The sequence below is a fragment of the Esox lucius genome, chromosome 4, assembly GCF_011004845.1.
Source record: "Esox lucius isolate fEsoLuc1 chromosome 4, fEsoLuc1.pri, whole genome shotgun sequence".
NCBI classification, from domain to species: Eukaryota; Metazoa; Chordata; class Actinopteri; order Esociformes; family Esocidae; genus Esox; species Esox lucius.
Genome location: NC_047572.1, coordinates 32,151,437 through 32,175,343, shown reverse-complemented (window position 1 = coordinate 32,175,343; position 23,907 = coordinate 32,151,437). Strand labels below are relative to the sequence as shown.

The 23,907-nt window shown below is 44.2% G+C and overlaps 2 protein-coding genes across 2 annotated transcripts; both read left to right on the top strand.

The window, feature by feature from the left end:
- The first annotated feature begins 6,740 nt into the window (after nucleotides 1-6,740).
- On the top strand, nucleotides 6,741-15,969 carry slc25a43 (solute carrier family 25 member 43). The gene is made up of 5 exons (XM_010902793.3): nucleotides 6,741-7,152; nucleotides 8,256-8,497; nucleotides 8,727-8,899; nucleotides 11,660-11,794; nucleotides 13,672-15,969. The coding sequence occupies exons 1-5, from the start codon at nucleotides 6,881-6,883 to the stop codon at nucleotides 13,861-13,863; spliced, it is 1,014 nt and encodes a 337-aa protein (XP_010901095.1). The 5' UTR covers nucleotides 6,741-6,880; the 3' UTR covers nucleotides 13,864-15,969.
- A 349-nt stretch (nucleotides 15,970-16,318) lies between these two features.
- On the top strand, nucleotides 16,319-18,754 carry slc25a5 (solute carrier family 25 member 5). The gene is given in 4 exon segments (NM_001303771.1): nucleotides 16,319-16,515; nucleotides 17,434-17,917; nucleotides 18,039-18,179; nucleotides 18,293-18,754. Coding segments are annotated over 4 exon segments (894 nt in total). The 5' UTR covers nucleotides 16,319-16,404; the 3' UTR covers nucleotides 18,451-18,754.
- The last annotated feature ends 5,153 nt before the right edge of the window (nucleotides 18,755-23,907 follow it).

Below are 23,907 nucleotides of genomic sequence, written 5' to 3'. Positions count from 1 at the left end.
TGACAGTGTGTGGGCTTGACAGTGTGTGGGTTTGACAGTGTGTGGGCTTGACAGTGTGTGGGTTGGACAGTGTGTGGGTTTGACAGTGTGTGGGTTTGACAGTGTGTGGGCTTGACAGTGTGTGGGCTTGACAGTGTGTGGGTTGGACAGTGTGTGGGTTGGACAGTGTGTGGGTTGGACAGTGTGTGGGCTTGACAGTGTGTGGGCTTGACAGTGTGTGGGTTGGACAGTGTGTGGGTTGGACAGTGTGTGGGCTTGACAGTGTGTGGGCTTGACAGTGTGTGGGTTGGACAGTGTGTGGGCTTGACAGTGTGTGGGTTGGACAGTGTGTGGGCTTGACAGTGTGTGGGCTTGACAGTGTGTGGGCTTGACAGTGTGTGGGTTGGACAGTGTGTGGGCTTGACAGTGTGTGGGCTTGACAGTGTGTGGGTTGGACAGTGTGTGGGTTGGACAGTGTGTGGGCTTGACAGTGTGTGGGCTTGACAGTGTGTGGGCTTGACAGTGTGTGGGTTGGACAGTGTGTGGGTTGGACAGTGTGTGGGCTTGACAGTGTGTGGGTTGGACAGTGTGTGGGCTTGACAGTGTGTGGGCTTGACAGTGTGAGCTCATTTGAGCGGAGTGAGTGTGAGACGCCAGGTGTTCAGCTGTCTGGTGGCTTACGAGTAGAAGCCCTGAGCCTCTTAGATAGAGGCTGTATGTCCTGGTACATTCCCAGTCTGGCTGACAGTGGGCGAGTGAACAGCGCATGGATGAGGTGACGCAGGACCTTAGTAATGCCGTAGGCTGTCATCCGCTCTTCATCAGCCGGTCTTCATTATCTGGAGCTAGTCTCTAAGGTTGTGAGTGGAGCAGTTTCCTTCTATGCCCTCATCATCCAACCAGTGACAGAACAGGTTGTTGGATTGAACCCTGGAACTGACACGGTGAAACATCTGTCCTTGAGCAAGGCAGTTGACCAAAGTTGATCCGCTTTAACACTTTGGTAATCCGCTGGCACCTAGAACTTGTAAACCTGGACTAATACAAGCACTCACAAAATTCTCTTTAAAAATATTATCTGTATTTCTTGGCTGTTACCAGGGTGTGAACAAGGTCTTTCTTACACCCCGGGGTTGAAATCAGCATTCCTTCATCACCCTATGGTCACTAAAGTCCATCTGGCAAGTGTTGCGTGTATTTATGGGGGTGTCCAGACAACACAGTCAGACAGAGAGGTGTCCAAAGTCATGACCTAGCCCTGACCTGGTCAAAGGAAGTGGTCACACCGCTCAAGACAAAGCCGGTTGTGGCGAGAGTCTGAGAGGCTGGGCGGTCGACCTCCAACAATGGGGGGCTGCGCACTCAGACTGTGGGCCACACAAAGGCCAGGACGGCCCCTCCTCCGTGCTCACACACAGCAGCAGAGCTGGCATTTCACACCGCTCTGCGAACAGCCATTCAGTCAAACCCCCGGCGAAACCGGACCTCCGGCCTGAACAGAAATCAAGAGTGGTCTGCCGGGGATGCGTCCTGGGAGCTGACCTCGTTCGGCAACTGTCCTCCACCTCCAAACCCCACCACCTACACCCTCTCCGCTGTCTCCACCAAATGAATGGAGGTCTTTAAAAAGGAGCCTGTTGTCACGGTGACTGAGTACGTGACGGCCGAAGAGTCAGAAAACTCATTGAATGTAAAAGTGGCTTTGTGGTTTTTAATGATGTGGCTACATAGCTCATCTGCATAATGGAATCTGGAGGGTCATGTACTCACGTTTAAAATAATTGGTGAAGAAAAGCATATAGCAAAACATATGAAACCGTTCAAATCCCAATCTAAATCCTCATTTTATTTTATACTGTACATTTGCATAGTGAAATGCTTTTTGTACTATTATATAAAGGAAATGACACATCCTCCCAAAAAATTTATCAAAGTGGTATTTACTATTTACATTTTCTTACAAAATCAAAACAATAATAATGATGTAAGACTGAAAATCCCCTTTTCACCCATAATTACGGGAAAATGCAAAAATAATTGACTGACCATTATAAATCAGACAATTAATGAAACAAACAGCGAGAACTTAAAATCTGTCACTATTTCAGAACGCACAGGAAGCTAAAACTCATTGGAACTGTGGTGATCTTCTGGTGAAATGTTGATCTCGTCCCAGAACTCAGTGAGGAAGATGGGTAGCCAGGAAAAATCTAGAATTGGGATTAGAAATGGAAATATTGCCATGGTCGGACGTAGAACTTTGAGCTCTCAAAAGACACATGACAGTGGCAAGTTTGGTGTTGAAGGAAGGACGCATTCAGAAAATAACCTAATTCAAATATTGTTTGAATTGGGATCAGCCCATAAGCTCAGGCAAATATATATCTAGTATGGGAACGATTTTCCAAGATCACCTCAAAATGTTTTCTCCAATCTCATCTTTTTTTTTTTAACACACAGTTCTGTTATTCCCGTAAGGGAATGCGCAGGTTACTAAAAACCTGGGAGCTAATATTTTCAGTTGAAAATAAAAACGTAACACAATACAGCACAGAATTACAAAAATGTACTTGAATTAGTTTATTGCTCTTCTTCTAGGGTGTCAATCATTTGGGACCTGATAGAATGCAGTCAATAAGACAGCCTTATGTAGCTTGAGGTAAGTGCATGGAGGCCAACTGCACCCTGGGGAATGAGAGGTTCTCCCAGACCCCTCGTCTGGGTCAACAGCCCTCTAGCCAGGGCTAAGGAGAGACCGCAAGCCCCCCAAAGCTCCCCCCTGACTGCTCCTCCCCCCTCTACCTGTCAACAGTGTGGATAAAGGTGTGGGCACGAATATCAAACAGGCTGAAGCCTTTGATGTGGACGGAAGAACAAACAGTGATTCGACCTGAGTCGTAACAGCTTATTTGTCCCCTTTAGTCATTCATGGGCTCCTCGTTGAATGTCTATGCCTTCAAAGGGCTACTTCCACGGGCCTGTCGTACAGTAGCCAACGTGGCCCGGAGAGCGCTCTGACCTGCTAGGTGGAGGAGGTCTGGGGGAAGGCCATCTGGCTTCCTGTTCCTTGGTTTGGATATTGATTTACTGGTTGTACATGTGAAGATTGGAAGACGCCAGCTGCCAGGAGGAGCCCGGAGCTTTTAGTCCCCCCAGATCCAGGCTCCACCCCATGGCTGACAAACAATGGGGAGCCCGTTCATTTGCATGCTTGAAGACACAGTACAGGCTCAGAGTGAAATGTAGTTACACACAGAAGCTAGAATTTTTCAGTGCTGCATTCTATTTTGCATAATAGGGGAACATTCTCTCTTTTTATTCAGGAGCAAAAAGAACTGGCTTTGTTTCTCCCAAATGAATATCAAAACAAGTGGAAACTATTGGACTCTTGCTGTCGTTATTAATATCCACTAATTTCAAAAGCTCTAGAACTGAACGTGCGTTTCGCAGAAACAGAGACGAAGACCACATTTAACTTGCCACTCCTTAACTACTGCACTGTGTGGGTCAGTGGTGAGCTTTCACAGTCAAGTCATTACTGAAACCATCCATTTCAAAGAGGACTTCTGTGCATCACAACTACCCCTTCCTGTGAAGGAGGTCAGAGCGTGTGTCCTGAGCCTTTCCCCAGCAGGTCAGGAGGTGCCAATACAGTGCCTCGGTTCTGCTTCGTTCCTCATCGCTCCCTTCGTTTTACCCCAAAACGTCTTTCCCCGTCCCTAGTCTCCCCTCCTTTCCCGACACGGGCCTGTGACATGGTCTTCCCAGATGATGAGCGGAGATTTTTATTGCAGTGGTCTTCGGGCCTGGTCTGTCCGGACTGGCACTGGTCACAGGCGCCCCCTTCTGGCCGGGGCGGTCCCCATGGCAACCTCCCACACAACAGTTGCAGCACTCAAACTTCAAAGTGGAAGATCAAGGGTACGCTTTTGCATGACATTCGGGACATGACAATGCCCCATCCTACCTCCAGCCTTCTCCTGCTGCTTGGTGCCAGGCCCTGGGACGTGGTGACAAAGAGAGGCTGGGGACTCCAGCACGTCAGAGTGGAGGAAACACCTACTCAGGGGGGAAAAGGCTTTGGCAAGCAGGAGGGCACTAGCTATATGCATACAGGAAACAGACAGTGCTCTAACCCTGTCCAATAGAAACAGACGGTGCTCTAACCCTGTCCAATAGAAACAGTTGGTGCTCTAACCCTGTCCAATAGAAACAGTCGGTGCTCTAACCCTGTCCAATAGGAACCGACGGTGCTCTAACCCTGTCCAATAGAAACAGACGGTGCTCTAACCCTGTCCGATAGAAACAGACGGTGCTCTAACCCTGTCCGATAGAAACAGACGGTGCTTTAACCCTGTCCAATAGAAACAGACAGTACTCTAACCCTGTCCAATAGAAACAGATGGTGCTCTAACCCTGTCCTATAGAAAAAGCTGGTGCTCTAACTCTGTCCAATTGAAATTAATGGTGCTCTAACCCTGTCCTATTGAAAAAGCTGGTGCTCTAACTCTGTCCAATAGAAAGAACCGATGCTCTAACCCTGTCCAATAGAAAGAGTCTGTGCTTTAACCTTGTTGCATAGAAAGAATCAGTGCTCCAACCATGTCCAAATGAAAGCTCCATGGACGATGACTTTTGCGGGGTGTAAAGTGACCTGGCAGATGACACCAAGGTTCAGGCAGATATTTTGTGGCCACACACACCCTAGGTGTCCTGATAAATCACTCAGTCAGCCTCTGATTGATAACACGCAGCCAAACACACACACACACACAAACACACACACATACACACACACATACACACTGTACCCCACTTATCTTTCAAGAAAGCCGGCCCACTATCTTGTATTAGGAACCAAATGCATATGACAGTGAGATCAAAGGGATCTTTTCTGGCACTTTCAAAGGAAGGACAGAGTCTTTTATTGCTCTTGGGACCATGAAGGTTTCTCATTCTCACTCCGACATTCTTCAATCAGTCCAGAGGAATCCTCCCACGCCGAGATGTTTCCGTGTGAAATTGTTTCAAGCATGACTCCTGTTGATCTCTAACAAGGCATTGGTGTAGAAATCAAGAGATAAGCTTCAGGAAGGCCCCTGATTAAGTGTTACTGGTTACAAACTGAATGTTAACACCCCCCAAATATTTATCTAGCTATGTTTATGAAATCAGGTACATCAACCCTAAACAGCCACACCCTTCCCCACCCCCGCCAAAGAGCCAGAGCAAGGAAGAACAAGCGGCCGGGGGGTTGTTAGGGGAATCTCTTTTGAACAGGCTGTCATTTCCTCTAGAGGGTTCTGTTATTCCAGTAGCCCCATGAAGGGGCCAAGTGGCCCAGCCACAGACAGGAGGTGGGCTCTTCACAGGCAGATGAGGTTGTCAGCCCAGCAGACGCACAGGCAGAAAACAAACATGACCTAACAGGAGAGGAACCTCTGGACACTGCTGGTTACTAGGAGGGGGACTTGTGGATGTGGACGGGTGGGGGAAATGACCAGCGGATTTCAAACTGAGATTGGGAATGTGCTGCATTATCACAGAATTCACCAACATTACTTAAAATATGCCCCACCTAACCATAGACAGCAATCCTATTGTGATAACATTAATGTTGAACACACACCGGGAAGCGGAATCGGAAAACGAGCAACTCAGCAAAATGAGAACCCAACAATATTTTACCAGCTGACATTAATGCCTGCCATACAGACAATTTGAATGCTTTTTTCCCCTTAATGAAGACAAAAATGAATTGATAGTGAACTTTTTGAGAGACATCAAACCATGCAACCTGTTTTCAGATGCTAATGATCTCATAGTGTCAGTGCAAACGGTTCCTGGGCTTAGACTACCCTCATGTGGTGACTTCAAGAAGTACATTCATTAACTGATCATTACAAATGGAAGCTGAACACCTAGGGCTGGTTTTCCCGACAGATTAACCCTAGCCTGGGACAAAAAAAACAAGCTCAATGGAGTTTTCCAGTGCGCGTGATCCATTGAGCTCGAGTATTTAGACCTGCACTAGTCTTAACGTGTCCGCAAAAAAACCAAGTCTAGGGTGCCAGTTTCATGCGTTTTTAAATGATAACGCTCAACGCAATTTCAGCTTTTGTCACATCCCGTTGTGTTAACAAAATGAACTCAGGTTAAACAATCATGGGTGGGGCGCACTGTAAATTAACATACATTTTGGGGTGTGAATAAAATGTCTACAGAGCAGGTTTTCTCCTTAATTAAAATGCCAGGAGGAGCAACAGCGTCATCTAGTGGAACCACTAGGGGCAAAAAAACAAAACTCTATTAAACAATTTTATATATTCTAAATTACATACAGTAATGTGAAAAGGTATTTGGCCTCCTGAGAAAATGTTTATTTATTTGGGCAGCCTGTGTATATTTGTGAAACATTACATCGAAGTAAAGAGGATCAGCTTGTCTGCGTCTATGTAAGACACGGTGCTAGCCACAAGAGGACACCACGTCCCCCAAAACTGTAAATAACTTTTGGATGTTATCCAAAGAGATGGATAGAGGCCTCAAAGTACACCAACAGTAGCTCTTCAAAAATGGCCGTACATTCTACCGTATAAATGTCACAGCGTTGTTGATTTTTGCGACATACATTTTGTCGAAAACCTGGGTTAACACGGATAAATGGGAACGCACCTTTTGATAAAAAAAGAATCCCTCTTTCCATCTCTGTGAGGTTCTCACGCATACCCAACGCTCTCCGAAACCCCTCCCTTTAGACGTGACGGAATATCGGGCTTGTTTTCGACCTTTTGCGAAACAAGTAGGGCTGCTGGCCCTACAGACAATTATATATATATATAGCGATGAAGTAGGAAAGTGAGAGCAGGCACGTGTATTACTTTACAATTTAAAGACAGTAATGGCAACAGTTAAAGCAGATGACAGACTGACAAGTTCTCAGGGCTTCCTGTGCGTTGGTTTTGCTGGAGTTTTCAGTAAAACGGTCACATCGCCTCTGGAGGTGGTAAAAATTAAAACTCAAGTAGGCACCTTTCATTGTAAAAAAGGGTTTATGCACAGCTTTCTTCTCGTCTACCAGAATGAAGGCCTACAGGGATTTTGGAAGGGGAATCTTGTCTCCTGTCTCCGCTTGTTTCCTTACAGCGCTGTCCATTTGTCAACATACAGACAGTAAGTGAATTAACATCGTTTGCTATTTTTGCGTCAGTATTGGCATATTCGTCCGTAATAATGTTACATTAACTAGATAAGATGGATAAAAGTTGGTACTCAATAACGTGAACTATTTAGTTTAATATCCGCTTACACATTTCACTTATAACAACATTGTTTGATATGGCCGTTAGCTTAATTCAACCTGGCTTTTAGGGGATACGAAACAAAACACACGTCTTTCTGAGTTTCATTACTCAAAGAGTGATTACAGTTGAATATGTTGAGTTTTTTTCAACTGTTGTTGAACATAGCTTCCTTTGTTATTCATGTCACTTCCGGTGTTTTTAGATTCGTAATGAGTCACGCCTTCTAACCTCGTCCAATCAGACGTCTCTGAAAAATCACTCCATCACAGTGGCAAAAAAAAGCCTGACAAATGCAAGAACTCCCACTTGACCATGCCCATTATAATTAATTAATGTGTCCTGGAACATGGTGTGTTTTCCCCCAGACATAGACAGACAACTGATGAGCTAACAGAACTGTCATGTGCCAGCGCATGTGCGCATGCAACCTCCACCCTGAGCGCCAGAGAATGCTACTCAGTGGATGAATGTACATTGTGTTCCCAGAACAGGGAAGCTGTTCAGGATTTTTGGAACACCTCATTAATAAAAAGCCCAGACGAATCCGATTAAATTTACTGTTGATAGGCCCACCCCTATTATTATTATTATTTTTTTATGTGTGAATTTTGATCCTTAATGTAGAACAGAATATTATAAATGATCTTTCCATATCATGTTTATTAACTATGACAACTAATATTCGGTTAGATGTTTTTAGTGTGTTACTTAGAGATGTGTTTCACAATCAAGCCTAGTACAAACATTTCTGAAAATACCTTGAAAATCCTGAGGAAAAAAAAAAGTATGACAAATTCAGTGAACACTTGACGTTTTAGTGATTTGCCAGACGCTCCTATCCGGAGCAACTTGTGGTAGTGAGTTCAAGGGTTTTAAATCAAACAACCTCGGGGCGACGTTGCGCCGTGCTCTACCAACAGGGCCACAAGGAAGGTGTTGTTGAAGGTGTTGGTTTTGTTCTCGGCTTCCTAGGATTGTTCATCTCCACATGGATGAGCTGGGCTACATTTCCCAGTGGAGGGCCATTTTTGCCGGTGGTCTGGCTGGCATAAGCGCTGCGTTGGCCACCTACCCACTGGAGGTGGCGGAGACTCGGCTAACAGTGCAGAACCGCAGGGAGCCCGTCTACAAAGGGGTGGTCCACACACTCGCCAAGATATACAAGACCGAAGGCCTTCGAGCACTCTACCGGGGTTTCTCTCTCACTGTCCTAGGTATGTACACACACACACACACATACACACACACGCCTGTCACAAAAAGGGACATTCATGAAAAGAAACGGCTACAACTTGTTCAGTTGTTTGCTTAGAGGGGGAACACCTGAGCTTTAGTTATTGTTTGAACTGTGGAACAACCCAACAGGAGATTTTCATGATGAAGAGTGGTTTGACGTGGCATTGTTGGCATTGCTAGTAACTGTGGATATATCTTTTGCTACAGGTGCATTTCCTTTCTCTATCGGCTGCTATGCAGTCTACATCAACTTGGATACGTTATGGAGGGAGCCACAGTTCCGGTTCAGTCCCCTACAGAACTTCATCAATGGCTGCATAGCTGCAGCTGTGGCCCAAACCCTCTCCTACCCCTTTGAGACTGTGAAAAGGAAAATGCAGGTATGTTCACTCAACTCATTAGGCCCTTTTATAACACTTTGTTCAGCTTGAGTCCAGGACTTTAATTAGACTCCCGGTTTTCATGACTTGTGGCTCCACTTGCACTCTGCCATTGTCGACTCTGACTCATACTCACCTTCTCATGATTGTATTTGCCCTTGGGGCCCATGACTAGCAGGATATTAGCTGGGCAGGGCAACAACTGTTCTGTTCCCTCACTTCTGTGTCTAGTCACCTGTGCTCGAGCCGAGACACACGTCCCTATGGCTAAGTCAAAGCCCGGTGCTCGGTCCCCAGGGGAGGTTTGAAAACCACCTGACTGAAACACTGCTTTAATCAGATGCAGCCAGACTGTCAATACCCCATCTGTCCATAGGGTGGCTCAGTGTAGTAGTAGTATTTTTCCCCCGCAGTTGGAGGAGGTTCTCTTCTGCAGTATTCAACCAATCCGGTAAATGTGGAGGAGTGTCGTATTAACTTACCAAAGCAGAAGTCTTATCACAGGCTTTCTCTGTCCTTTTCCCTGAAAACTGGAAGTGCTGCTTGTCGGGGACTCATGGGTACAGTGAATCTGTAGTAAAACACTGGTCCTTACATAACAAAACACGTGCCGTTTTTGAAGTAGCCTACGAGTTGATCGGTTTTCTACTTTCTAAACAGACTCTTAACACGGGTCACTCTGAGTTTAGACCAGAGCTATTTCGGTATCAGCAGGCACATTAGATTCATTCATTAAGGGCTTGATGACTAGCTGAGAAGTCTAATCAGGTGTGCTGTTTTCCGGAATAGATCAAATACATGTTGTGATTGGCGGTCTCTGAGAAGGTGGAATATCTATGGTTTACACAAATATCTCTCATTTTATACTTTATAAACCACCCAAAACCCAACCACAGTGCTTTACATTTCCTATACATTGGGCTGACGTATATATTAATGAGGCCCCTTGCGTGTCCTTTCTAAGCGTGAGAGGACTTATTATTAGTGATCACAAGGTTTTGCGGCAGCTGAGAATGTCAACACTGTTTGCCTGGTTTTCTCTGTTTATCTAAATATAACTTCCTGCTGTCACACAGTGGCAAACACCAGCTCCTATTGAGAAGTCCGTAAAGCGATACCTGGTCTGTAATATGGTTTGTCGGCTTTCAGACGCGCAGAATCGACCAAAACATTTATTCAAATCAATCCAAGGCTGCATTCACCCTTTATAATCTTGGTACATTTTGTATGTATGTCGTTCAGCTGTTTATGGCAAAACAAGGAGGATCAATTAGAAGCACGTGAACCCTCATGCGAGAGTGTTTAGGGAAGCCTGCTGAAGGGATGGACATGCGTATTTCCTGGTTCACTCGAGCCGGGATAGAATTTCCTACTCAAACTCATCCTTTGATTCTCTCTTGGATTGAAGCATACTCTGACATGAGAATGTGTCTGGCTCCGAGTTAAGCGGTTAATGCTTTACAAAATGATACCTCACCCACGTTTGCTTAGTTCAGTTGTTTTCAGCTGCTATATTGTCATTGTTCAATGAACAGCTATTATGAAGAGATTTATGTGAGTTCTGCAATCAGGATATAGATAATCAAGTGCGTGACATTGACACCAGGGTCAACATTTATCCAGAATAACTTACAGTGGATATAAAAAGTCTACACACCCCTGTTAACATGCCAGGTTCTTGTGATGTAAAAGAACAAGACATAGATAAATCATGTAAGAACTTTTTCCACCTTCAATGTGACCTATAACGTGAACAATTCAATTGAAAAACAAACTGAAATCTGTGATGGGGAATAATAAAAAATAAACTCACAATAACTTGGTTGCATACGTGTGCACACCCTTAAACTAATTCTTTGTTGAAGCACCTTTTGATTTTATTACAGCACTCAGTCTATTTGCACGGTACATTTTGACGTGGCAATATTTGCCCACTCTTTTTTTGCAAAAGCGCTGAAAGTCTGTCAGATTGCGAGGACATCTCCTGAGCACAGCCCTCTTCAGATCACCCACACATGTTCAATTGGATTCAGGTCTGGGCTCTGGCTGGGCCATTCCAAACGTTAATCTTCTTCTAGTGAAGCAATGCTTTTGTGGATTTGGATGTGTCCTTTGGGTCATTGTCGTGCTGAAAGGTGAACTTCCTCTTCATCTTCAGCTTTCAAACGGATGCCTGAAGGTTTTGTGCCAAAATTGCCTGGTATTTGGAACGGTTTATAATTCCATCCACCCTGACTGAGGCCCGGTTCCAGCTGAAGAAAAACAGCCCCAAAGCATTATGCTGCCACCACCATGCTTCACTGTGTGTATGGTGTTCTTTGGGTGATTTGCAGTGTTGTTTTTGCGCCAAACATACCTTTTGGAGTCATGGCCAAAAAGTTCAACCTTGGTTTCATCAGACCATAACACATTTTCTCATGACAGGGTGTGTAGACTTTTTATATCTACTGTATATAAGCAATTTGGATTAAACACCTAGCTCTTGGGCACAACAAAAATTGGATCAGGGGATTTGAACCAACAACCTTTTAGTTACACTCTAAACCACTAGGCAATCCACTGCTCATTATTCCATTTCATATGGATCACATATGTTGAAGTTTATCGTAAATAATAATAATACATTAATAATGGTTTATACATTTTTTGTACTGTTGCTTTCCAGTCTCTCTCCTAGTTGCATTTACAACTGGAATCCAGTCATTACACAATCTGGTGTCATAACTAATCATGTATTTTCGTCCCACTCTCTCTTGCCAGGCTCAGAATCCTCGGCTGCCCCATTGCGGTGGGGTTGACGTCCACTTCACTGGGATGCTGGACTGCTTCAGGCAGGTGGTCAGAAACCAGGGTGTCCTCAGCCTGTGGAGTGGTCTCACAGCCAACATGGTCAAGGTAGGACCACCTACGGCATGTTTCCATATTGGTTACAGGCCGGACAATATCCTGTTACTGTACTGATTTATTGTGCAAGTATGTTATATATACAGTGAGGGAAACATTTCTTTGATCCCCTGCTGATTTTGTACATTTGCCTACTGACAAAGAAATTATCAGTCTATAATTTTAATGGTAGGTTTATTTGAACAGTGACAGACAGAATAACAACAAAAACATCCAGAAAGATGCTTGTCAATAATGTTATAAATTGATTTGCATTTTAATGAGTGAAATAAGTATCTGACCCCTCTGCAAAACATGACTTAGTACCTGGTGGCAAAACCCTTGTTGGCAATCACAGAGGTCAGACGTTTCTTGTAGTTGGCCACCAGGTTTGCACACATCTCAGGAGGGATTTTGTCCCACTCCTCTTTGCAGATCTTCTCCGAGTCATTAAGGTTTCGAGGCTGACGTTTGGCAACTCGAACCTTCAGCTCCCTCCACAGATTTCCTTTGGGATTTAGGTCTTGAGACTGGCTAGGCCACTCCAGGACCTTAATGTGCTTCTTCTTAAACCACTCCTTTGTTGCCATGGCTGTGTGTTTTGGGTCATTATCATGCTGGAAAATCCATCCATGAACCATTTTCAATGCCCTGGCCGAGGGAAGGAGGTTCTCACCCACGATTTGATGTTTCATGGCCCTGTCCATCATCCCTTTGATGCGGTGAAGTTGTCCTGTCCCCTTAGCAGAAAAACACCTCCAAAGCATAATGTTTCCACCTCCATGTTTGACGGTGGGGATGGTGTTCTTGCGGTCATAGGCAGCATTCCTCCTCCAAACATGGCGAGATGAGTTGATGCCAAAGAGCTCGATTTTGGTCTCATCTGACCACAACACCTTCACCCAGTTCTCCTCTGAATCATTCAGATGTTTATTGGCAAACTTCAGACGGGCCTGTACATGTGCTTTCTTGAGCTGGGTCCTTGCGGGCGCTGCAGGATTTCAGTCCATCATGGCGTAGTGTGTTACCAATTGTTTTCTTGGTGACTATGGTTCTAGTTGCCTTGATATCATTGACAAGATCCTCCTGTGTAGTTCTGGGCTGATTCCTCACTGTTCTCATGATCATTGTAACTCCACGAGGTGAGATCTTGCATGGAGCCCCAGACCGAGGGAGATTGACAATTCTTTTGTTTCTTTCATTTGTGAATAATCGCACCAGCTGTTGTCACCTTCTCACCAAGCTGCTTGGCGATGGTCTTGTAGCCCATTCCAGCCTTGTTTATTGAATGCTTCTGTGGACAGGTGTCTTTTATACAGGTGACAAGCTGAGAGTCTCCCTTTGAGTGTGCTCCTAATCTCAGCTCATTACCTGTAAAAAAGACACCTGGGAGCCAGAACTCTTTCTGATTGAGCGGGGATCAAATACTTATTTCACTCATTAAAATGCAAATACATTTATAACATTTTTGACATGCGTTTTTATTTTTTTTATTCTGTTTCTCACTGTTCAAATAAACCAACCATTAAAATTATAGACTGATCATTTCTTTTGTCAGTGGGCAAACGTACAAAATCAGCAGGGGATCAACAAAAAAGAAATCCCTCACTGTATTAGTGCTGTAATAGATAACGATATATCATCAGACCAGTACCATTTAATTTGATCTCAGTCAAACAGTTAAAGGATGGAGTCCTTGAATGAGGTGCTTTGTGGGTACATCGATGTTATGAGCTGTAACTGGAAAAACATGCCCTGCTCTCATCTTTCATCTGCAAATGGCTTTGAATGACGGCAGTGTAATTAAAAGTTGTTTGTTTTGTACAGACACTCAAAAAGCATTTGATCAACTGACCCAACGAACGTCTTCCCTGTTGGTTACTCCTCAGATTGTCCCGTACTTTGGCCTTCTCTTCACCTGCTTTGAGATGTGCAAGCAGGTCTGTCTGTACCGCAATGGTTACATTGTGTCTCCACTGAGCTATAAGTTGGCACCGGGTGTGGACCAGAGCATGAGGCCTACCGAGGTGGAAGAAGTTAAACGTTACCTGAAGAACAGGAGCTTTCCGTCGCGGCAGTGAAACTCTTGGTAAAACCGTTGGTAAAACTGTTGGAACAAAAATGCGTCTGGAATGCTGTTAGGGATGATGACAGTTTGCGTATGAATGTCTCTAATTATGTCCGGCGTGGTTGTTTGGATCCGATGCTCTGAAAACTACACAGTGGTTGAAGTCAGGTGTTTTAAAGCTTTGTGTTGCCGCATTTGCAAAAGTAAGGACGTTGTCAGATATTAATCAGGCTGTATCAAATTTCAGAGGTGCAATGCGATTGTATGACTTACACATTCATACCTTACCTCAGGGGTATTCAACTCTGGACCTCAAAGCCGGTTTCACTCCGTTCTTTTAATTGCCACCCTCTAACCCGGGACTTATTTAGATCTGGAATAACAGGTATGTGCAAGTAAAGACAACCAACAGGCTCTGGCCCTCGTAGGGTAAGGGCTGAATACCCCTGCTATAAGTTGGCACTGGGTGCCAACTTACATTTTTACTGTTCGTTCAGCAATACCTTATTCAGCGCAAAGTTATGGTCTTTTTTTTATGTTACCAGAGGAGTCACCAGACCAGTGCTTTTGGGGTTTTAGCCCCAGATTTTTTATGGTCAGCCCAGGTTGTTATACTAATGTGGTACTATAAGTATATATTACAGTATTATTACCTTTGTTATTTATATGATATACCTTTTATGGTATGGTTCTTACATGAAGGCCATGAACAGGAACAAAAAGCACAAACATGACTTGTATAAAGTGTAATTGTCTTACTAATGCAATGTAAGAAAAAATGTCAGTGTTTATTTTGTCCTAAGAAATTTAACAGATGCTATTTTTTCTCTTTAATTATAGGGCTTTTTAAAACCACTGTTTCAATAAGAAATATTCAACCATCAGGGACCCCCAGCCGTTCCATGTATTTGATTAATTCCCAAAATTGGGGAATATCTGATGGTCCCTGAGAAAAGGGTAGAATATTTGGTTTTAATGATGAATGTGGCTATGTGATTATTCAGCTATTAGTCATATGCTCACTTTTCTAACACATTTAGTATCATGTTGTATTTTGAATTTATCCAATTACTCAGATGTCACTGAGAATGAATGTCATAGTATGCTATAGTATACTGTAATACATTTCATTTGTACACAAATTACACACATTTGTTATTTGAGATTCAGACTATTTGTTCTGAATCTTTTGATGAGTTTTACTTGAACAGTAATTGTAATGGCTGATATTGACAGTCACTGATGTGTACTCAACATCATATAAAACCCAGGCTTCTCAACAAAGATTTCTTTTTAAATATTAAATGTATTTGTTTTATATGGCTATGTGAGACTAATGTACATTATGCACAATTAATTACCTTTGCCAAGCAATGAAATGTGCCTCCACTGAATATGGATTGACACTGTAAGCATAACAACAATGTTGTTTCTACTTACACAATGAAAATGAACGGACCAGTTTCTCGCTGTATTATAGTTGGCAAAGCGGCATTCAGGAGAACGTCTGATGGACATGTTGAATACCAAATCGGTGTTTGCATGTAGTTGTCTACCTTTGTGATATCTATTTTAAAGGTGCGGAACAGTGCACCCTACTGAGAATGCTCTAGTCTGGTGACTGTAACCTGATCTGCTATTTGTCCCAGTGACCCCATTCCAGCCAAACCCCTCACCTCTACCACCTTAACCAGTGGGCTGACAGGCTGCAAGATTTAATTTCCCCAAAATATGTAAGTTGTCGATTGGATGACTTGAAGAGCATCTTTCAAAAGAACGTTTGTTACAGTGTTTTCTAAATCTCTCTGTCATTTAATTGTAAAACTATCATACATTTGGGTCAGGGTCATTATAATAAAACATGAATTATAATTAAAGCCGACTTGATCGTGGTGTTCAATTGTGATTTCTTTTTCTTTTTTGAGACCCTGTGAGAAACTGCAATGGAAGTCAAGGACATTCTAACCTGGTAGTGATCGAGATGACCTTTTTCCTCCTATATCAAAGTACCCTCTCACAGCTGATGATTAACTCAACGTACCCAGGCGTTTCATCTGTTAGAAGCTGTCATTCACATGACCTTTGTCCAGAAAACTCAAACCAAAAAGTTTATTCAAAAGGCATAATCAAGGTTTAATGAGTGTCAATCATTCATTCACTGAGTCAATAACCTTTAGAATGACATAAAAAAACATTTTAAACGTTTCTTTCACATTTCTTTTTACATTTTTTTTACTTTTAACTTGATATTAAAACATTTAAGTTATAATATTGTTTTAAATGAAATAAATATTAATCACAGGTCATCAACAGCTGAGTTCACATTCACAAGACAGTGGGGAAAGTCATACAAAATCGGTCTCCGCCCACTAAAATCCCCGGGCCCACCAATAGCATTCCACCTTCAGCTCCCGTTTTGTCTCGCGAACACAGTGGTATTAAATCCGCTCTCATTTAGACGAATCGTCCATTTCGACTGAACCGGCATTCCCCAGCAGTCCTTTGGTTGAGCGGGAAGGTTTCCGTGTAACAACGTCCTCGATACTAACCGAAAATGAATGAGACCGTCATCTCGTTTGCCAAGGACTTCTTGGCTGGGGGTATTTCCGCTGCAATCTCCAAAACAGCTGTAGCCCCTATTGAAAGAATCAAGCTTCTTCTTCAGGTACGTTTGATTCCTTTTTTAGAAATGTAAAGTAGCCTATAAGTTTAGTCAACTCAGCCTCGAACGTTAGCCTGGTTAACGCCTTGACTTCTAGTTTCGCTTGCATGTCTCTTAAATCAGTGTTGCCTAGTTCGCTAACATGGTTTATGACATTGGTGCGACAAGGTTGCAATGCAAACTTTGAGTAACCTCCGTTTTCATCCGTTCTGTGAGATATCTTAAGACAACTTTGTTCTCCAGAACGCGGGTGTCGTCTTCAGGTATTTGGCAAACGCGAACTAGCCGGTTAGATAACTTCATTTTTCAATGGCTAACATGTTGGTAACCGTTTAAGATGATCTTAAGTCACTGCGTTATTTTGCACTCACTGTCAATTTAGTCATCCATGTATTTTTTTCACAAAGTTGGGCATTACCAGTAGTAATTGTGCCCTTGTCCATTGCATCAAATATGGCGCAGCTAGCAGTACTAGGCCTGATCGTTTGCCAAGGTCGCAACAAGGGGATGCGTCATCCGGTATGAGCGGAGGCCTAGCGATAACCAAGGTCTTCAGTGCAGAGAGGCGGGTCCTTATGTACTGTGACTGTAATATTGAGTAGCGAAATGATGGCTGTCTAACTAGGTTTTTAGCTAACAGTATCCACATACGCACAATATTGCCCATGTTTCATTGCTGTATGAAGCATAGGCAGGGGTGTTGGCTGCGTATTCTGACGTATTTGTTTAGATGGTAGTTAACTAGTTACTTTGCGAAGAACACTAGCAGAAGATTGCGCAACTATATAAGTTCACACGACATGTTTCTTCAGCCGTATACCGGTCCGTATTTTATTTTTTTATTGCTCATTGATTTCTCTTAACGGTTTGTTTTAAATATGGCATTCATTTTGGGGTTTTAACATGCATTTTTAATTACAGGTGCAACATGCCAGCAAACAGATCACTGTCGACAAGCAGTACAAGGGCATCATGGATTGCGTCGTCCGTATTCCTAAGGAGCAAGGGTTCCTGTCATTCTGGAGAGGGAACTTGGCCAATGTCATCAGATACTTCCCAACCCAGGCCCTCAACTTTGCATTCAAGGACAAATACAAGCAGCTCTTCCTGGACGGCATTGACAAGAAACAATTCTGGAGATACTTTGCTGGCAACCTGGCCTCTGGTGGTGCTGCCGGAGCCACCTCCCTGTGTTTTGTCTACCCCCTCGACTTCGCCAGGACCCGGCTGGCAGCTGATGTTGGCAAGGCGGGAGCGACGCGTGAGTTCAACGGCCTGGGCGACTGCTTGAAGAAGATCTACAAGGCTGACGGTCTTAAGGGCCTGTACCAAGGATTCTCCGTGTCTGTCCAGGGTATCATCATCTACAGGGCTTCTTACTTCGGCGTCTACGACACAGCCAAGGGTGAGTCCGTGAGCGTGTCTGAGCGTGGGCCTCCGTCCTAAACCTCAAGCGTCCGAAACTGCAAGCATCCACCCGGCAACTCTTAAACCTGGCTCTAATCCCCTTCTGTTTCTGTCTGTAGGCATGCTTCCAGATCCTAAGAATGCCAGCATCTTAGTCAGCTGGGCCATCGCTCAGTCTGTGACCGCGGTCGCCGGTCTCACATCCTACCCCTTCGACACGGTCCGTCGGCGCATGATGATGCAGTCCGGACGCAAAGGAGGTAACCGTCGACTTCTGAACCCCTCCCGATTTTAAATCACGTGTGCTGCGAAATGGTACCGCCCTGTCAGCTGTTAGGCCGAGTCACGACCATTTCTGTGTGTTTTTTTCCAGGTGACATTATGTATACGGGCACCATCGACTGCTGGAAGAAGATCATGAAGGATGAGGGCGGCAAGGCCTTCTTCAAGGGGGCGTGGTCCAATGTCCTCCGAGGCATGGGCGGAGCCTTTGTGCTGGTCTTGTATGACGAGTTGAAGAAGGTCCTCTAAATTGTTTTTATGTCCACCTATAAATGTTGTGAGATGTTTAAACTGTAACATATCTTGTACATTTGGAAGGACTTGTCAAATTCCGCCTTATTTATATAGGGACCAACTAGTACGTCCCTGCTAGTTGTACCGGGGAAATTGTTTATTTTTCTTTTGCTTTTATTTTGCCCAATGTTTGTTTTGTTCGCCCCTCACCAGAATGTCATTCCCTTAAAGTAACTATGCCAGGACTTCAATTGTGAAACCCTTCTCATCCAGATGGTCGGTTTTTAGTCAATACTGTTATAATAAAAGCAACCTGCTGAATGAACCTACAATTAGTCTGTCACTTGGTTTGTGTGTCTATGGAAGTAGCAACACACGTCTAGTGTCTCCGGCCTGCCTTGCAAACATTTCCTGTGGAGGGCCGGCAGCCGGAGTCATATTCCTTGAGGTGAAACCTTAAGAGCTGAGTCGTCCTCTACAGTTGTAGTTGGATTCCAGCCAAAGTCAGCTGAGTGGAGCTCGGACTGAGTGGGTGTAATGTTCCAAACTCAGACGACCCAAAGATAACGACTGCTGAGCCGCTTGACTAGTGGGCTCTTGCTTGAGTTTTCACCTAAGGCAAAATGCATGTTATGGTACAACTATAAAACTGATATTTGTTACAGGAGAATGCAGGGATTACCCGGTGAAGTGGATTAATTTAGGCTTCTAAATACACCCAAGCCTCTCCCTAGTCAAACTGGTAAGACGCCTTAAACTGTTTTAACTGCAGATTACCAAAAACGGCAATCCTGCTCAAAGATGGTTGAATGCTGGTCCACGTGAATTAGGCAGTTAAGAATTTACTGGATAACACTGCCAACTCACTTCAAAACAAGCTAGTAGGAGCTTGTTGGCAGAATCTTAAATTGATACAAGTAGGAAATAGAACAAGTGGGTGCTAATGTGTTTGAAGTCTGAGAATTCATACTGTCATGTCAGAGATTTGCCCAGATATACGATCGCGGCAGCTGCAGGGAAGCACTGGAGGTTCTCCAAGCTGTCATCTGGACAACTAGCGTGGATGGAAGCCCTGTGCCGTGTTCACAGCTACTTGGGTGTGTGAGCGCTGGCTGCGATACAGGTCGTAAGCCCTGTCCTGTCACCTATTCCAGCACGAAGGAGCCAATGTCAACTATTTCAGAAGGCCTGAGCTCTGCTAACGTAGTATTGTGTCTGAGATGGTCTTAAATGGAGGACACCCTTAACTTAGCCCTCAATGCCAGATTACACGTGATTTACCCACCCGAGTGTGACGCTCTGGTAATCTTCCTTTGGCCGCATGTGATTTAAAGGACGTAATCCTTGGCATCGGTGCAACGCTGGAAATGGTGTTGACCGGTGATCTACAACTTCTTTGGCTGATGTGAACAGTGCACTTTCAACTGAATGGGGGGGTGTAGTTCTAGGCATGTATAGGCTAGCAGCTTTTGATCACGGAGATCTGATTAGGAAGTTCTGAACATGCCAATTCCTGGATTTTAATATGCTGACAGTGCACAGAGGCTGTTTGGATACCCTTCTCCCAACTTAAATTCAAATGTCACTAAGTCCTACTGATGAATCAATGAAATTTATTTATAAAGCCCTTTTTACAACAGCAGTTGTCACAATATGTGCTTTTACAAAAACACCCCAAGGAGCAAACCACAGTAGTGTTGAATTTGAAGATTTGATCGTACTAATTTGAGCAACCGGTAAACAGTGATGTCCCTGGCCAACTAGAGGGTCTGCAAGATCTGAACACTGTTAGACCAAAATGTGACTTTTGTATGTCCTTTGTCCAAATTGGTCTTTTGTCCAAGCATGTTTCAGAGCGTATCTAATCGACATAATTGTCAAAAATAAGAATGTGTAGATTGTGTAAACACAGTAGTTTGCCAGAAATGCCCTAACTCAGTCCGTTTCATGTTTCTGAATGACGTCATTTACACACACCCGATCCATGTCTGCTTCATCACTGTTCAGGAATGTGGTTGTCAGACTGCAACACTCCCTCTTCAGGTGAAAGAAGTGACTGTTTTACTTGGATGTTTTACAGCTTTTGTTAATATTATTACCTACACGTGTGGTGCTCTTTTTATACATCAGTCACATACAGTTTGTACAAAGTACTATGATGTTCTACCCCTGGTATATTGTGTCTCAAATGTCATGGCTATTGACCAATCGACATTCAGGATTCAAAGCAACCAGTTTATAAATATACCTGTGTGTATGTACACACACCTAAAGGATTATTAGGAACACCTGTTCAATTTCTCATTAATGCAATTATCTAATCAACCAATCACATGGCAGTTGCTTCAATGCATTTAGGGGTGTGGTCCGGGTCAAGAGAATCTCCTGAACTCCAAACTGAATGTCAGAATGGGAAAGAAAGGTGATTTAAGCAATTGTGAGCGTGGCATGGTTGTTGGTGCCAGACGGGCCGGTCTGAGTATTTCACAATCTGCACAGTTACTGGGATTTTCACACACAACCATTTCTAGGGTTTACAAAGAATGGTGTGAAAAGGGAAAATCATCCAGTATGCGGCACTCCTGTGGGCGAAAATGCCTTGTTGATGCTAGAGGTCAGAGGAGAATGGGCCGACTGATTCAAGCTGATAGAAGAGCAACTTTGACTGAAATAACCACTCGTTACACTCGTTACAGGACCTTCAGCATGCACTGGGACGGTTTGCAGCCGAGTGTGAAGCGGTGGGGATGAAAATCAGTACCTCCAAATCCGAGGCCATGGTCCTCAGTCGGAAAAGGGTGGCTTGCCCACTTCAGGTTGGTGGAGAGTGCCTGCCTCAAGTGGAGGAGTTTAAGTATCTAGGGGTCTTGTTCACGAGTGAGGGAAGGATGGAACGGGAGATTGACAGACGGATCGGTGCAGCTTCTGCAGTAATGCAGTCGATGTATCGGTCTGTCGTGGTGAAGAAAGAGCTGAGCCGCAAGGCGAAGCTCTCGATTTACCAGTCAATCTACGTTCCTACTCTCACCTATGGTCATGAGCTTTGGGTCATGACCGAAAGGACAAGATCCCGGATACAGGCGACCGAAATGAGCTTTCTCCGCAGGGTGGCTGGGCGATCCCTTAGAGATAGGGTGAGAAGCTCGGTCACCCGGGAGGAGCTCAGAGTAGAGCCGCTGCTCCTCCACATCGAGAGGGGACAGCTGAGGTGGCTTGGGCATCTTTTTCGGATGCCTCCGGAACGCCTTCCTGGGAAGGTGTTCCGGTCCCGTCCCACCGGGAGGAGACCTAGGACACGCTGGAGGGACTATGTCTCCCGCTGGCCTGGGAACGCCTCGGTGTCCCCCCGGAAGAGCTAGAGGAAGTGTCTGGGGAGAGGGAAGTCTGGGCATCCCTGCTTAGACTGCTGCCCCCGCGACCTGGCCCCGGATAAGCGGAAGAAGATGGAGATGGAGTTACAACCGAGGTATGCAGCAAAGCATTTGTGAAGCCACAACACGCACAACCTTGAGGCGGATGGGCTACAACAGCAGAAGACCCCACCGGGTACCACTCATGTCCACTACAAATAGGAAAAAGAGGCTACAATTTGCACGAGATCACCAAAATTGGACAGTTGAAGACTGGAAGAATGTTGCCTGGTCTGATGAGTCTCCATTTCTGTTGAGACATTTAGATGGTAGAGTCAGAATTTGGCGTAAACAGAATGAGAACATGGATCCATCATGCCTTGTTACCACTGTGCAGGCTGGTGGTGGTGGTGTAATGGTGTGGGGGATGTTTACTTGGCACACTTTAGGCCCCTTAGTGCCAATTGGGCATGGTTTAAATGCCACGGCCTACCTGAGAATTGTTTCTGACCATGTCCATCCCTTTATGACCACCATGTACCCATCCTGTGATGGCTACTTCCAGCAGGATAATGCACCATGTCACAAAGCTCGAATCATTTCAAATTGGTTTCTTGAACATGACAATGAGTTCACTGTACTGAAATGGCCCCCACAATCACCAGATCTCAACCCAATAGAGCATCTTTGGGATGTGGTGGAACGGGAGCTTCGTGCCCTGGATGTGCCTCCCACAAATCTCCATCAACTGCAAGATGCTATCCTATCAATATGGGCCAACATTTCTAAAGAATGCTTTCAGCACCTTGTTGAATCAACGCCACGTAGAATTAAGGCAGTTCTGAAGGCGAAAGGGGGTCAAACACAGTATTAGTATGGTGTTCCTAATAATCCTTTTGGTGATTATTAGGACCAGACATTGGCATATTTATTTCCTGCTGACCATGCAAAAGTTTGGGGTCACTTAGACATTTTTTGTCTAGTAAAATATATCAGAAATTGCTTCGACATTGTTAATGTCTTAAATCATAGATCGAAACGGCTGATTTTCAATAGAATATCTAAATAGGTGTGCAGAGGCCCAACTGTCCTCAACTGGCAGCTTCATTAAATAGCACCCACAAAACACCAGTCTCTATCAACAGTGAACTTCGGGATGCTGGTCTTCTAGGCAGAGTTGCAAAGAAAAAGCCATATCTCAAACTGGGCAATAAAAAGAAAAGATTAAGATGGGCAAAAGAACACAGACGCTGGACAGAGGAGGAACTAGAAGGCCAGCATCCCGGAGTTGTCTCATCACTGTTGATTTTGAGACTGGTGTTTTGCGATTACGATGTTGTGAAGCTGCCAGCAGAGGAACTGTGAAGCATCTGTTTCTCACTAGACACTAATGTATTTGTCCTCTTGCTCAGTTGTGCACCGGGGCCTCCCACTCCTCTTTCTATTCTGGTTAGAGATGGTTTCCACCCTTCTGTGAAGGGAGCAGTACAAAACATTGTATGAGGTCTTCGGTATCTTGGCAATTGCGCACATGGAATAACCTTCATTTGTCAGAACACAAATAGATTCAGACGAAAGTTCTTCTGGCCATTTGAGCCTGTAATGAAACCCACAAACTCTGATGCTGAAGATAATTAACTAGTATAAAGGCTAGTTGTATTGCTTCTTTAATCAGCAACAGTTTTCAGCTGTGCTAACATAATTGCAAGATGGTTTTCTAATGATCAATTAGGCTTTTATGATAATGAAATGAAAAACTTGGATTATGAAATGAAATGATTAACTTGGATGAGCAAACACAACGTGCCACAGGAAAACAGAAGTGATGGTTGCTGATAACGGGTCTCTACACCTATGTAGATATTCCACTGAAAATCAGCCGTTTCCAGCTGCAACAGTCATTTACACTATTAACAATGTCTACACTGTATTTCTAATCAATTTAATGTTTTTTTAACAGACAAAAAATGTGCTTTTCATTTGAAAATGATTACATTTATAAATGACCTTAAACTTTTGAACAGTAGTGTGTATATACATATATATATTCTCCTTCTCAGGGATGGCTAAAAATAACCGTTCTTCTGTGATTGACACAATATCACAGCAGTCTCAAACTCCA